The following is a 14,482-nucleotide window of genomic DNA, read 5'->3' as shown; positions in this document are numbered from 1 at the left end:
TTAAAATATATATATATATATTTTCCCCCAGCTGATGCGCAACCTCAAGCGACTTAGAAAGACACGGGTCTCCAAAATTTAAAACACTATTTAAAGATACCATATATATGACCCATATATAATATCTAAAAATGAAAACTATTTAGTAATTATCCTCACCTCCTGGCCTCTGTTGCTTTGAGGAGGCTCCTGATCTATGAAAGGAAGCAATTGGGGTTTGCTCTGATGCTCAAGGTTCCATCCCCAGCAGAAAGGGTGGGGGAGGAAGTAGCGCAATCCTCTAGGGCAGCAATGTGCCAAGGAAATAAAATGGGTGCTTTGGGCTTAGTGTAGATGTTCTACTTCGACTGTTAGGAAGCCTTCTGCAGAGATGTGACTCTGGTGACCCCACAGGTCTGGTCAGGTGTTCACCCAAAACCAAACACAAAAGGTTATAATGCAAAGCAGGAAAGAAACTTTGACCAGTGCAGCTACACCAGGAAGACAAGGAAACCCTGTCCTTACCCTGTCTTCAGATGCTGAGAAGGACTTTGAGATTTTATAGAAAGGGTAATCATAGGCATGCATGGATAGAGGAACTTGTATCTAGGATTCAGTATTATCTGTAGGATTTAAGCTTCAGGCATCTGTGGTCTTATAACTTGTCTGTGAGCTCACACTCACTTGCCCCCTTGACACATGTCACTCTATTGCAAAGATTGACCTCACTTTGTCAGGAGGAAGTCCCCCTCCAGTGTATTCTTTCCATGTCAAGGTCTTCAAAAAAAGCCACAAGCCCTAGGAAGCAACATACCCCCAGGAGCTGACCCAGCACTCTCAGCATCCTGGGTTTAAACTGATAGTCCAATCAGAAAAAAACCAAAACCCTTCTCAGCTGGGCCCATTAACCCTGCATATAAACCATAAAAAATTGCCACTTGGGGCCAATACTACCTGTCATGTATATCCCCCTCTTGGAAATTAAGTACAACTTTATTCTCTACTCTTAAGTTGGGCTTTGTGAAGTCTATCACATCCTGCTTATTGGCCCAAGTTCATTCTACCTAACAATATTGCCCAAGGGTGCTATTGTGTAAAAAGTTATATTCCCACAGGTGTGGAAAAGTGGACACATAGCTGCCCAGGGCTGAGAATTGAATTCCAGGTGCCTTTATTGTCCCCCATGGTAGAGATTGAATCGAGGGCAGGGGGACTGTGCCACTGAGCATCCCTTTTATTTTGGTTCAAAGAAGGTGGATGTGAGCATAACTGTAATAGGCCTGAGAGAATAACTCCAGATGGTGACTGCAACCTACTATCAATCCAATGAAGAAGTTGACAAATCAGAGGGTGAGGCCAAGCATGGTTGTTCATATTTGTAATCCCAGAGGCTCAGGAGGCTGAGACAGGAGGATTGCTACTTTGAATCTAGCCATCAGCAAAAATGAGGTGCTAAGCAACTCAATGAGAGCCTGACTCTAAATCAAATACCAAACATGGCTGAGTATGATAATATAGTATTTTGCCTTAAATGTACAATTGAGACATAAGAAAGGCAGCCTGAGGGCAAGTAGAGCAAAATGGAGAGTCACGTGTACAGCCCCAGACTGTCCATGTGGCAGATCCCGAGTCCATGCACCTGAACCACCCTGGACCCACACAGGAGGTAGGGGAGGGGTCACCCTGACCAAGAGAGAAAGAAACAGTGTTGATTTAGGTAAAGGCAAAAGTATCTAGGTCCAAGATGCACTCAATCTAAGAAGACTTTCCTGGCACAAAAGGACAAAGGGAGTTGGGGACAACTAAGGGTATATTGCTTTATATACAAATATGTGTGGGGGGGTTGATACCAGGGATTTGACTGAGCGCTGCCTAACCACTGAGCCAAACTTCCAGCTCTCTTTTACTTTTACACAGGGTCTGGCTAAGTCGCTTAGAGCCTCCCTAAGCTGCAGAGGCTGGCTTCCAACTTGCAGTTTTCCTGCATTAACCTCCCAAACCACTGGGATTTAAGGCATGTGCCACTCTGCCCTGCAGCATACTTCTTTAAACAGCCAAGTGGGACACAGGGAAATGCAGGTAAAGATCTGGAATTTGTTGCACCTCATAGTACTTTGCCAAAGAGGAACTGGGGTGGGAAGTGGGGACCCTTGTGAACCAGAGGATAAAATGCTGACTGCAACTCCCCTGCTTGCCCAGATGTTCCATCCTGTAACACTGTCAGCAAAAGCTTTGCTTTTTCTGTACCTGTGTCTCTTAGTCTTTTAGGGGACACATGCAAGAATGGTGGGAACAGATGGTTAAGAGAATAATCCTTTAAAATGGGCCCACCGTGCTGACCTGCACATGCATTCTTTTCCAAAAAGCAATTTACCTGTAACTCTGCCTGGACTAAGTGCACAGGAGATGTCCCATTCCTCAGCAGACTACCTGTGATCTGCATGAGAAATGCAGGCAGGAAACCCCCTAAGAGGAACCCAAGTGACTATGCGGGGACAAACTTTGTGACTCTTTCCACAGACCAGATTTTGGAAGAAAGGATAATTCTTTGGATAAGAATCCAATTAGAATGGCTCAGCGTGGGCCAAGGTGACATAGAGTTGCCATGACATGTTAGAGACTTGAAAGTATGATGTCACCCTGCTGTCAAAAGTCCAAAAGTACACCTGGGCAGGATTCTCTGGAAATTTCCCAGGGACTCCAATAAAACTAGATGCAGAAGAGGCACAGGGTCCCTCTGCTTTCTGAGAGGACCTACTCTCGCCCTTGAGAATGTCCCCTTCCCCTTCAAAAAGTTTATGCCTGTTACAGGGTGATATGTCTGAAAACTTTCTGATGTGATTGCAAAATCAAGGGTTCAAGGGGGTCTTTTCACTGCCTCAGTTTCTCAGGAGGTCCCAGCTCTATAATGAGTTCATTCTCTAAAAAAAAATAAAAATCAGAAACCTTCATTAACAAGCAGCAATACAAAACAAACAACAACAAAAATAGATTAGTAACCTGCTAGAGCAGCCTCCACAATTTAGCTTCACTCTATCTCAAAATAAAGCTTGCAATAGAGATGTAGTTCAGGGCATGTAGTTCAGAGGCCTGGCATGGTGGCATACACTTCAAGTCACAGCAGCTTGTGAGGCTGAGGCAGGAGGACCGTGAGTTCAAGGCCAGCCTCAGCCATGGTGAGGTCCTAAGATATTTGGCGAAACCCTTTCTCTAAATAAAATACAAAATGTGGCTGGAGATGGAGCTCAGTGGTTGAGTGCCCCTGCATTCAATCCCCAGTCCCCACCCCCCTCAAAAAAGACATAAGAAAATATGATGTAAAAGGGCAGATATAAATCTAAGGACATCAACAGTGACATTATATGTGAATTGACTGAGCAATACTATCCAAAGGTAGAGGTCATCAGAAAAAAATAAAATAAAAACAATGTCCAATTCTACGCACCTGAGACCCAGATCAGGAAATGTAATGAGCAAACTAGTCCCATCTTTGCCCCAGATCTCCCTCCTGGCTGCCTGAGTGAATGCAGGTTGGGGATCTGGCTTCTAACAAGACTCTGATCAGGAAGGGGAGACACAAAGAGGTATGGGGGAAGCCCTGCGAGAGACCAGGTTCCCCTTGGTCAGGAGAGCCACAAAGTGCTTGGGGTTTGAGGTGGGCTCTTCTTCCAGCAGAAGGGCCAAGCCAAGAGCCTAATGATCTACTATTGAAACAAAAAAGGCATTAGTAGAAAACATACTATCTCTGGGACATAACCAACTTGGAAGATCCAGGTTATTATTATTATTATTATTATTCTGCCAAACACTCATCAGAAGATTCTTCATCTTTTCTCAATTTTATTGGGAGGCCTTGCACTTGGCAATGGTAACATGGACATTTTCATTTGGCATGGTTCTTCAGCCTCTCCACAAACCACGGAGCAGAGGGCTCAGTCACAATATTTATCACAGTGGCCTTTTAGAGAATTTTAACTCAGTTCTAATTTTTCCATCAGCATTTATCTGACTATGAAAGCTCTTGGAAGTAATTTAAGTCCAACATTAAGAGAATCCCTATGTTGTAAGTTTGAATCAGAGCCATAAAGACTGTATCATAGAAGCAAGGAATAATATTTAAAGTAGTCACTTCAAAGATCATGAGACCAGGAGCTGGCCTAGATCTGGTTAACTGGCATGCACCTGTTTCAGACCTGAACCTTAACTTCAGCAGAGTGTAGCTCTGAAACATCAGCTGATAATAAATAAGATGAGCTGTATATTCATACAGGCTACAGGATAGTCATCATCCTTTCTCTTAATTCTCACATTTAAGGAGTCTGTTAGGTCTGTCAGTGATGTAGATATTATGAAGGTAGAAGACAAACATTCTAATATCTTTTTGGGTGCTATCTCACTGAGTGTTAGGGTATTACCAATAAAACTTCCAGGTTACAGGCATCCTCCTGTAATTGTTCTTGTCCATTCTAGGAGACCAGCCTAAAATGCATGCACTATTTCTAGAACTCTTGTGTGGTACTGACTAGACATTTGCATAATACTCAAGAACACTCATGAATAATACTTAGGAAAGGTGCCCATTTCTATTGTAGAATGATCAGGGCAACCATACTTTGATGGATACCTTATGTAAATAACTGACCTGTAGAGAAAAATTCTATTTCAACAATGTTTCTATTTGGACAATGGTCCAGATAAGGAGTCTTAATTTCTAAGGGCAGCATGATTGTCTGGTTTAGGTTTCTTGTTAGGTGTCTATTCCTCAAATAGAATCCCAGACAACATGTTTGCCATAGAATCAACAAATAAGTGACCACTACAGTCGGTAAGATTAATCTAGTTTCATGGGTGGACTTTTCAGTCCACACTACAATGCACATTAAAAATGGATCTGAGGGCTGGGGTGGTGGCTCGGTGGTGGAGCGTTCGCCTAGCACGTACGAGGCCCTGGGTTTGATCCTCAGCACAACATGAGAAAATAAACAAAATAAAGGGATTGTTTCCATCTACAAGTAAAAAAACAAATTTAAAAAAATAAATCTGGGAATGGGTCCATAGAAGTCTTTTCATAATTTTTACTTACCTGACAAGCTTATGTAGCTGCATGGTTGTAAACTCTGCAGTTAGAAGATTTACCTCCTGTGTCAGGTTTTTCAGTCATTTCCATGATGACAGGCTTAAATTCTATCTTTTCAAGTCTGATTTAATTTACTGAATCATATTCAGCAGCCATGAACATGATTCAGTTAGTTCAGCAGCAGTCTCAGTTTTCTATTTTTTTTTTTTTGATGGTGCTGGGGATTGAACCCAGGGCCTTGTGCATGTGAGCAAAGCACCCTAACAACTGAGCTATATCCCCTGAGATTCTCAATATTAAAATTAAGAAAAAAATTAAATATTTTGTAAGATCTAGTGTGTGCCTCTGGGGTGCTGTGTTCCCCCTTTTCTTTAATAAAATTGAGTAAAGACTTGGCATAAGCCATAGTATCATCAGTTTAAGTTATAGATAGTACTACAAGTATTTAAATGATCAGATTTACCTTGTATTGATTATTGTAATTTCCCAATATATATGCTAGTTTATCCATCTGAACAATTTAAAAGGAATCCTCCATCTCTTTCTGAGAGAAGGTCTCAAAATATCTTTATGTCTCAGAATATTATCCTTTAAATAGGTGTCTCTCGATTGTCTTTAAAAAAAATGTCATTAAGCATTATATAAATCCTACCATATTTTTATGGATAATAGTCCAGTCAGAGAACTTCTATCATGTCCATGAATTTTCAACAAGGTTTGCAACTTTTATTGCTCAAAACTAACATACAACTTTAATTTGGAGAACCTCAGTCCTAATAAAATTCTCAGATCTCAAAATGATTCAATAAAAAAAATGTGCAAGAATGGACAATCTGAATCAATCAAATTTAGTCTCCAAGGAGAATTGTAAAAAAAAAATAGAATCTAAGTCACCAGTTTAATGTATTTAGTGTTTAATCAAGGCTGTGAATTTATTCACTCAAATTAATCCTTGCCTTAAACAATAAGAATCATTAGGCAATAAAGACCTTGCTTAAAGAATTAAACTTAATATTTTAATACCTCTTTATCATTTCAAAATATGAACAGAAATATTAGCTCAGTATCAGCATAGAGAGTAAAATCAGGGAAATAGCCTGAAATATTCTTGAATTTATCAGTTAAAACTTTTAGTCAGTCAAGTACATATAAGTCTTTTTTTTTACATTTCTATATTATCTGTCTAATTAATATTATAAAAATATTTCTATTTAGGAAAATATTTTTATCATAAAAATCTAGAATATAAAGATCTTGGTTTACCCAAAGATGATTTCTTTCTTCTTCGGACCTCCAATGTGTGTGCTTCTCCTCTGTTGAAATTACTTTTAGAATTTTTCCTGGTTACACTTAGAAATAATTTCTGAAAATAATATCTGAAAAATAATTATCTTTGTACCTTGATAAAAAGAAATATCAATGAGGGCTGGGGTTGGAGTTCAGTGGTAGCCCGCTTGCCTGGCATGAATGAGGCACTGGGTTCGATTCTTGGCACCACATACAAATAAATAAAAAAAATAAAAGCCCATCAACAACTTAAAAAATATATTTAAAAAAGAAAAAAAAGAAAAGAAATATCAATTAAAATATAGTTAATGTCCTTGAATATTTCTGTAGATAAGGGCATAACCTATAATTAACACAGTATAATTGATTAACTTTATGTAACCACGTGGTTCTTAAGATATTTTGGATCCATTTCAATTTGTTTTTAACTAGGAGTGCATGCCTGCATGTGACGTCACGTGATGTAGCTGATGATCCTTGTGTATACATTTATTTCTTTCTTGTAATTATATAATCAGGAACAAGAAGAAGGATTTTAGGGGTCATCCCAGGAACATGGATGGCTTTGTTTCTGTGATAAGCAAATGCATCCCTGAGTCACAGCCATCTGATCTAGTAGGAGATTCAGAAAATACACACACACACACACACACACACACACACACACACACACATAGGCTGAACCCTTTTATTGAGGAAAAGCCATTCAAATGAGGGCAGGTTTCAGGGGGCTGAGTCTAGCTTACTGATGTCTATTGTCAGCAGGTTGACTGATATCTAGGAAGGCCACACCCAAAGGTAGTTTTCATGGAAAATTCTATCCCAAATGGGGCAAAGGAGTAGGATTCTTGCAGGAACACACAGCTGCAGAGTTCTTAGGGTCCCTCTTAGCCTCAGATTTTGTCATCTGAGCAGCAAGTGGAGAAATACTCTAAGATCCCCCAGATTTCAGAGAAATCTGGCGGTATTTGCACAGAGCATATCAATAAACTTTGGTGAGTTAAAATAACACTACAGAAATTCTGTTCTCATCCAGGATAGGGGCAGCCTTACTGTAGGATCATCCCAATGCTCATGACTGAAGGTTGCCAATTATCATTTTGAATTTCATCCTCAGGGAACACCATCAAACCAACAGTCATATTCAGTGTTTCATGATTCTGAACTCATTTTTTTAATTGATCAACCTCCATTTAATTATGAACTCACTAGAGTTCGCTATAATCTAGACACTAGAAAGAAAGTAATCAAATATGTAATGGGAAATAGTGTCTCCCTGTTCATCAGCTTTTTTTAAGTATTTTTACATTAGAATTATTTGTATAATTATAACAAAGCATTAATTAGTAAAATAATGTTATATTGATGTATGCCTAGATTTTGTTTTGTTTTTTTTTTTTAAATATTTATTTATTTTTTTAGTTCTCGGTGGACACAACATCTTTGTTGGTATGTGGTGCTGAGGATCGAACCCGGGCCGCACGCATGCCAGGCGAGCGTCCTACCACTTGAGCCACATCCCAGCCCGCTGTATGCCTAGATTTTGGAATGCTTCAATCTAGAGACTGTTTTCACATTATTTCCAACCAACATTGGCAACTTAGTGAGGCCTGAAGCAACTCAGTGAGATCCTGTCACTAAATAAAATATAAAGAAGAGCTGGGCATGTGTATCAGTGGTTAAGTTCCCATAGTTTCAATCCTCCCTACCAAGAAAATAAAATAAAAAATAAAAAATTTTAAAAAGTGCTTCCTGATTGTACCTTCAGTATAATTCTAAGACACTTTCCTCTCTCAAGATCACCAGGGAGGTGATCCAGGGAGGCTCCTCCTGCCTCTCCAGCTCCTGGGGCTCCAGGTGGCCCCTGGCAGAACAATATAGTGGCCCCTCAAAAGCTTAAGATTGAATCACAATATGACCCAGCAATGCCACCGCTGGGTTCAGACCCAAAGGATTTGAAAGCAGTGAGTCCAAAAGATACTCGCATATCCTGTGTTCACAGAAACTCTTATTTCCATAGGGCAAAACACATGTCTTAGTGAGGTGTGGGGGAGCCAGGGCAAAAATGGTGTCCAGGAGAAGGTCTGAATGAGGGTCTTTGGAGGCCACAGGATCTTAGAGAGTGTGGGGTATTTTCTTATTTTGGCTAAACTGGGTAGAGGGTTACACACAGGCTTGTAAAATTGTACTCAGTTCCGAGTCCTTTATTCTCAGGGTTAGCAAATCACTAGAATTTTACCCCAAATCCATCAGCCTGAATCTTAGGTATCCATTTATGAATGAGCCATTCCTCCAACGACCCATCTGTCCATGTTTTCATCCAGGCATCATCCATTTGTCTATCTGCCCATCCACCTATGGTGGATGAATAGAAGGATGGGTGGGTGGATAGATGGATGAATAGATGGGTGGATGGTGGGTGGGTGGGTTGGTGGATGGATAGATGGGTAGAATGATAGATGATTGCCTGGATGGATGGATGGATAGATGGGTGGATGGATAGATGGATGGATGGATGGATAGATGGTTGCCTGGATGGATGGATGGATGGATGGGTGGATGGGTGGATGGATAGATGGGTGAATGGTGGGTGGGTGGGTGGATGGATAGATGAGTGGATGGGTGGATAGGTATGTGGGTGGATGGATAGATGGATAGATGGGTGGATGGATGAATAGATGGTTGCCTGGATGGATGGATGGATGGATGGGTGGATGGGTGGATGGATAGATGGATGGATGGATGGATAGATGGTTGCCTGGATGGATGGATGGATAGATGGGTGGATGGTGGGTTGGTGGGTGGATTGATAGATGGGTGGATGTGTGGATAGGTGGGTGGGTGGATGGATAGATGGATAGATGGGTGGATGGGTGGATAGGTGGGTGAGAGGATGGATGGATGGGTGGGTGGGTGGGTAGATGGATGGATGGATAAATGGGTGCCTGGATGGATGAATGGATAGATAGGTGGTTTGGTGGGTGGATGGATGGATGAGAGAGTGGATGGGTTGGCAGATGGGTGGGTGGATGGGCAAATGGGTGATTGGATGAATGTATGTATGTATGTATGTATGGATGGTTGAATGGTGGATGAATGGGTGGGTGGGTGGGTGAGTGGATTAATGGATGAAAAGACTGACAAGGTTCTTTAGCCTTGGTCCTACTGGTACACTGGCTCAGATCACTCTGTGTGATGGGCCCATCCTGTGCATTGTAGGATATTGACCAACATTTCTGGTCTCCACCTGCTGCTCACCAATAGCACCACATCCCAAAGTGGGACACCTCCAATGTCTCTGCACTTTTCCAGTTGTCCTCAGGGGAGCAAAACTTTTCTTATGGGAGGTCACTGAGTGGTCATCTTTAGGCGCATGAAGAACAAAGTCTGAGCTTTTATAACTTAGCTCCCACCAGATGCAGCCTCCTCCAAGGGAGAAGGGAAGAGAGTAGCACCTGTCATCTTACAGTCACTGGGGAATTCCTTGAGCTCTAGGGGCTTGGTCACTGCCTTTGGGATTCGTATCCACAGTAAGATTCTCAATCTATTTTTGCACGTCTGACTGCAAAAGCTCTTAGGTGAAGTGTTTCATCTTCTCTTTGAATTTTGCACCTGAGAAACCTGGTAGGAAACTCAGGGTGCACCCTTCGTGGATGCTGATGGGATATTTAAAGCATACAAGCCCCCTGGGTTGCATACCACCCCCCCAAAAAAATAAGAAAAAGCCAAAAACTTTGCCTTTGTTTGTGACATCGGTCATCTCTTCCTTCAAATGTAATTTTGTTGGGGTCCATCTTCCTCTAAGAAGCCCTGCGATGTAACCACAGAGTTATTGTGACTAGGGGTCCCCCATAACCCAACCTAAGAGGAGAATGTAACCACGCAGATGTATATTTCGTACCCAAACATACCTAAGGTCCTGGCTGAGCCCAGACTGCCTGGGCTAAGAACCCATGTCATTCCCCTGCTTGACAAAAGCGTCTCTTACAGTGTTTATACTCACTGTTTAACATCTGTCATTCATCACCCCCAGAAAGTTAAACGGGCAAGGTGTCTGTGTGCCAGCCCCCCAGGCCAAAGCCAAAATTCAAAATCTGGGGTGCCCTTTGTTGCTTTGGCAACAGCTGAGTTGAGGGAGGACTGTAGGAGGAATCGCCCAAGGTGAGCCTCATCTGTCCTTTGCAAACTCAGAGAAGTGGGCGCACTAAGACAGGTGCCACACAGCCCAGGGAAGTTCAATGCTGGCCTCTTCCGAAGCACAGAGCATTCCCAAACCTTTCCCAAGTGACATTCATCTGATTTTCTCAGGACCCACAATATCGACCGGCTGAAGAAGGAGGGCGTGAGACTCACGCAGCACCTGGCAGCCCCCCCCCCCCGCTCTGCACTCGGAACAGAGTCACTCCAATCAGGTGGGTGTCACAGGGACTGTGGACAGCAGCTCCCGGCTGCAGCCTGGACCCCATCACTGCTCTAGCTGGGTATCGATCCCACAGAGACTGGGAAATTGAAAGCTAATGTGCCCTCCTGTCACCTTCCTGCAGTGTGTGCTCCAAAAGGGCCTCGTATGCCCTCACCCCTCAGGACCCTCAGCCCCCGTGGGTGTTAAAACCCACGCATAATGCCGGGCACGGTGGCGCACGCCTTTCATCCCAGCGGTTGGGAGGCTGAGGCAGGAGGATTGCGAGTTCAAAGCCAGCCTCAGCCAAAAGGAGGCCCAAAGCAACTCAGTGAGACCCTGTCTCTAAGTAAAATGCAAAATAGGGCTACAGAGGGGGCTCAGGAGTTAGGTACCCCTGGGTTAATCAAATGGGAGTCACAGATAACCACACACCTCTTCCTGAGGTCTAGATCGTCCCTAGCTGACCTGGGACATGCAGCACCTGGGAAATCGTACTAATACTCAGAGAAAAAATTGCTCAGGGAAAAAAACACCCAACACAAATGTCTGTTCACGTCTGGTACAGGGGAAATGTTTTTTTCCTTCTGATATTTTCCACGTACCAGCTCTTGTCTCATCAAATTTCCAGGTAGGTGCCCTTGGTAGGCTGTGCGGAGGGATCCTTCTGGGACGGGATGACCACCATCATTGGTGGATGAGAAGCAGAAATACGGTGATTGACAGGTGAGAGACAATGCTCCATAGATGATGATGGTGATACTATCAATGAAGAAATATGTATTAATGATGCTCAATCGATAGCAATCCTGTCAATAAATAATAGAGAAACAGGTGATAGCTAATGATGAGTGATAGAGGAATATAAAGGTGACAGATGCATAATGCACATACAGGTGACAGATAAATAATGTGTAGATAGAAAGGGGATAGATGCAACATAATGATACCTGGATAATAGGTAATGGTAGATAGATAGATAGATAGATAGATAGATAGATAGATAGATAGATAGATAGATAGATAGATAGATATACTGGGTTGGTTCTCATGATAGGCAAGGTGTGTCCAACTTATGCAGCTGACATTGGGGCAGATAATGCTCAGTGGTGGGGTCATTCTGTGCACAATAGCACATTTAACAACCTCTCTGATCTGCACCCACTCCATACCCAGAGCACCACCTCCCACCGGGTCCTCTACTGGAACTTGGGCTCAGGTGGGCTTCCTACCTACGAAACCACTTTTGCAAAAATCCCAAAGGAGCAAGACTATGCCACCGGCCTTGTAGGTATGCGCCCTTGTACACCTGATTCCTCTCCCATCCAATTGTCAAGGGGCCAATTTCCTATGGAGGAAAAAAAAAAAACTTTCATCATTCTCCGCCTCCCGAGTTGGTATCTGGCTCTACTCGGGCCCTCTAGGATGGTTTCCAGTTCAGAAGTTCTCCTCATTGCAGAGGTTTGGGTTTTTTGATATATATTTTGCGTTCTTTCCTTCTATTAACCTGTCTATCTTCTTCAGCCCCAAAGAATCAGAAAGTTTTTCAGAGCCTGGCTCCGCTGCCTGTAATTCCAGTAGCTTGCGAGGCTAAGGCAGGAGGACCACAAGTTAGAGGCCCACCTCAGCAGTTTAGCGAGGCCCCAAGTAACTCAGCGAGACCCTGTCTCTAAATAAAACACAAAAAAGGCCGGGGATGGGACTCGGAAGTTGAGTGGCCCTGAGTTCAATCCCTGGAACCAAAAACCAAAAGCAAGTCTTGGCTGAGGTCACTCATGGCCTCCACTGATTCAGGATCTCCTGTTTGGAGGTTTTCTTTCCCCTGACCGCATCCGAATGCCCCCGGGGTTCTTTTACCCAGGCAATAGCATGCGCCCTTGGTGTGGCTGACCACCCACCCCAGCTTGCAGGAAAGTGGCACCAGGGCATGAGCTGCGCATTCCGCGGGGACCACTGCTACCACCCAGTGAACCATGGTTTCCACTACTTCTACGGGCTTCCCTTCACCCTGATCAATGACTGCGACCCTGACAGACCCCCAGAGCTAGGGGTCATCATGGCTGCCTCTTTCAGCCACTACACCCGCATCCGCATCCTGGCTCTAGGCGTCCTGATGCTCACAGCCACCAAGCTCAGAAGCCTCCTCTCGGATCCCTGGACCGCAGTCAGGGGCATGGCCATCCTCATCTTCACCACATGGTTCTCCAGCTGTGGGTTCCTGCGACGCTGGAAAACTGTGTGCTCATTGCGGAACCACCAGGTCACCAGCAGCCCATGGATGTGGGGAGCACCACCAGATGGATGCTGCAGGAAGACACGGCCTACATCCAAAGGTGCGGACCCTCACTATCGCCAGGGGGGGGCAGGTTCTGAGCAGTGGGACAACCTGGGGTCCCATAGCAGCAGGTGCATTGAAAAGGTCCAAACTCACACTTCATTCACAAAGGAAAGGAAGCTATCCTTCTTCATGGCTACACAGTATTCCACAGTGTATATGTTGAAGGATTTCTTTATGGAGTCACTTTGCCCATGTCTGTCATCCTAGCAGCTGGGGAGGCTGAGGCAGGAGGATGGGCAAGTTGGAGGCTAGCCTTATCAACTTAGAGAGGCCGTAAGAGACACAGTGACACTCTGTAAATAACATATCAAAAGGACTGGGGAAGGGACTCACTGGTGAAACACCCCTGGGTTCCATCTCTGGTGCAAAAAAAAAAAAAAAGAAGAAAAAGAAAAAGTAAAGGTCCAACCTCTTCCTATGAATTGGTTTCCACACTCAGATCTCTGCGTTGAGTTACCCAGGTTACACTGGGAAGTATCCAAGTAGTGGTCGTGCATCAGGGACTCCTTCCAAGGCCCAGGGAATGCCTGAAAACCCAGAGAGTACCCAACCATTCATATATAAGTAATAAATAAATATTCATCCATATACTACAATATATAGCTATTTCCCTATGTGTACATACCTATGAAGATATTTAATTTATAAATTAAAGAAAGTCAGAAATTAGCAGCACCTAATAATAAAATAATAATGATGGCAATGTTCTGTAACACAGGGTGGGTCGATGGGGTGTCCCGTCCCTCCCTCTCAAAATATCTTCCTGTACTATTCTGACCGTGGATGTTGTTTTACTCAGACAAAATTGCCACTGTGATCAAAGGTCCCAAAAAGAACATTTGGAGGAAGAAGAGTTTATTTGGGGCTCTTGGTTATCAAGGTTCAGTCCATGGTTGGCCGACTTAATGGCTCTGGCCCAAGGGGAGCAGAACAAAATGGCAGAAAGGACTGGAGGAGGAGAACAGCTCAGGACAGGGCACCAGGAAGCAGAGAGAGCTCTGCTCATGAGGGACAGGATAGAGACCCCAAAGGCACAGCCCAGAGATCCCCTCCTCCAGCCACACCCCACCTGCTACAGTCACCACCCAGTGAGTTCATCCAAGTGGATTAAACCACTTCTAGGTCACACCTCTAGTAATCTAATCATTTTACCTGTGAACTTTCTTGCATGGCCTCACCCATGCGTTTTTGGGGGACCCCTCATAGTAAAATCCCAGTAGGTGAACCCAGATCACGGACGTAGCACATTGAAGGTCCACTGTGGACGCCATCATCTCCCGTCTATAATTCAAGTGGTTTTCTTCTTTCACAAAAAAAGACAGGCACTTTCTCCTCTTTGTGTCCCTGCTGCAGGTCTACACTCCTCTGTGACCTCGAAAGCCTTCCTCAGGAGAAGCTGCCA

General features: G+C 43.7%; 1 protein-coding gene across 1 annotated transcript in view; it reads right to left on the bottom strand.

Annotated features, from left to right (window-relative positions):
• LOC144374723 (uncharacterized) overlaps window positions 1-12,682 on the bottom strand; it is a gene marked incomplete at its 3' end in the record, with an annotated part of 159,020 nt that extends 146,338 nt beyond the window's left edge. Inside the window, exons 1-2 of the mRNA XM_078037469.1 lie at window positions 12,641-12,682; window positions 11,348-11,551 (exon numbers count right to left, since the gene is read on the bottom strand). Of these exons, the coding sequence (XP_077893595.1) occupies window positions 11,348-11,551; window positions 12,641-12,682 (246 nt within the window). The remainder of the gene's footprint in view (window positions 1-11,347; window positions 11,552-12,640) is intronic.
• Window positions 12,683-14,482: the final 1,800 nt, after the last annotated feature.

The sequence above is a fragment of the Ictidomys tridecemlineatus genome, unplaced genomic scaffold (assembly GCF_052094955.1).
Source record: "Ictidomys tridecemlineatus isolate mIctTri1 unplaced genomic scaffold, mIctTri1.hap1 Scaffold_843, whole genome shotgun sequence".
In the NCBI taxonomy this organism is placed as follows: Eukaryota; Metazoa; Chordata; class Mammalia; order Rodentia; family Sciuridae; genus Ictidomys; species Ictidomys tridecemlineatus.
The sequence above is the reverse complement of the archived record's forward strand: the minus strand, read 5'-3'. Positions and strand labels throughout refer to the sequence as shown.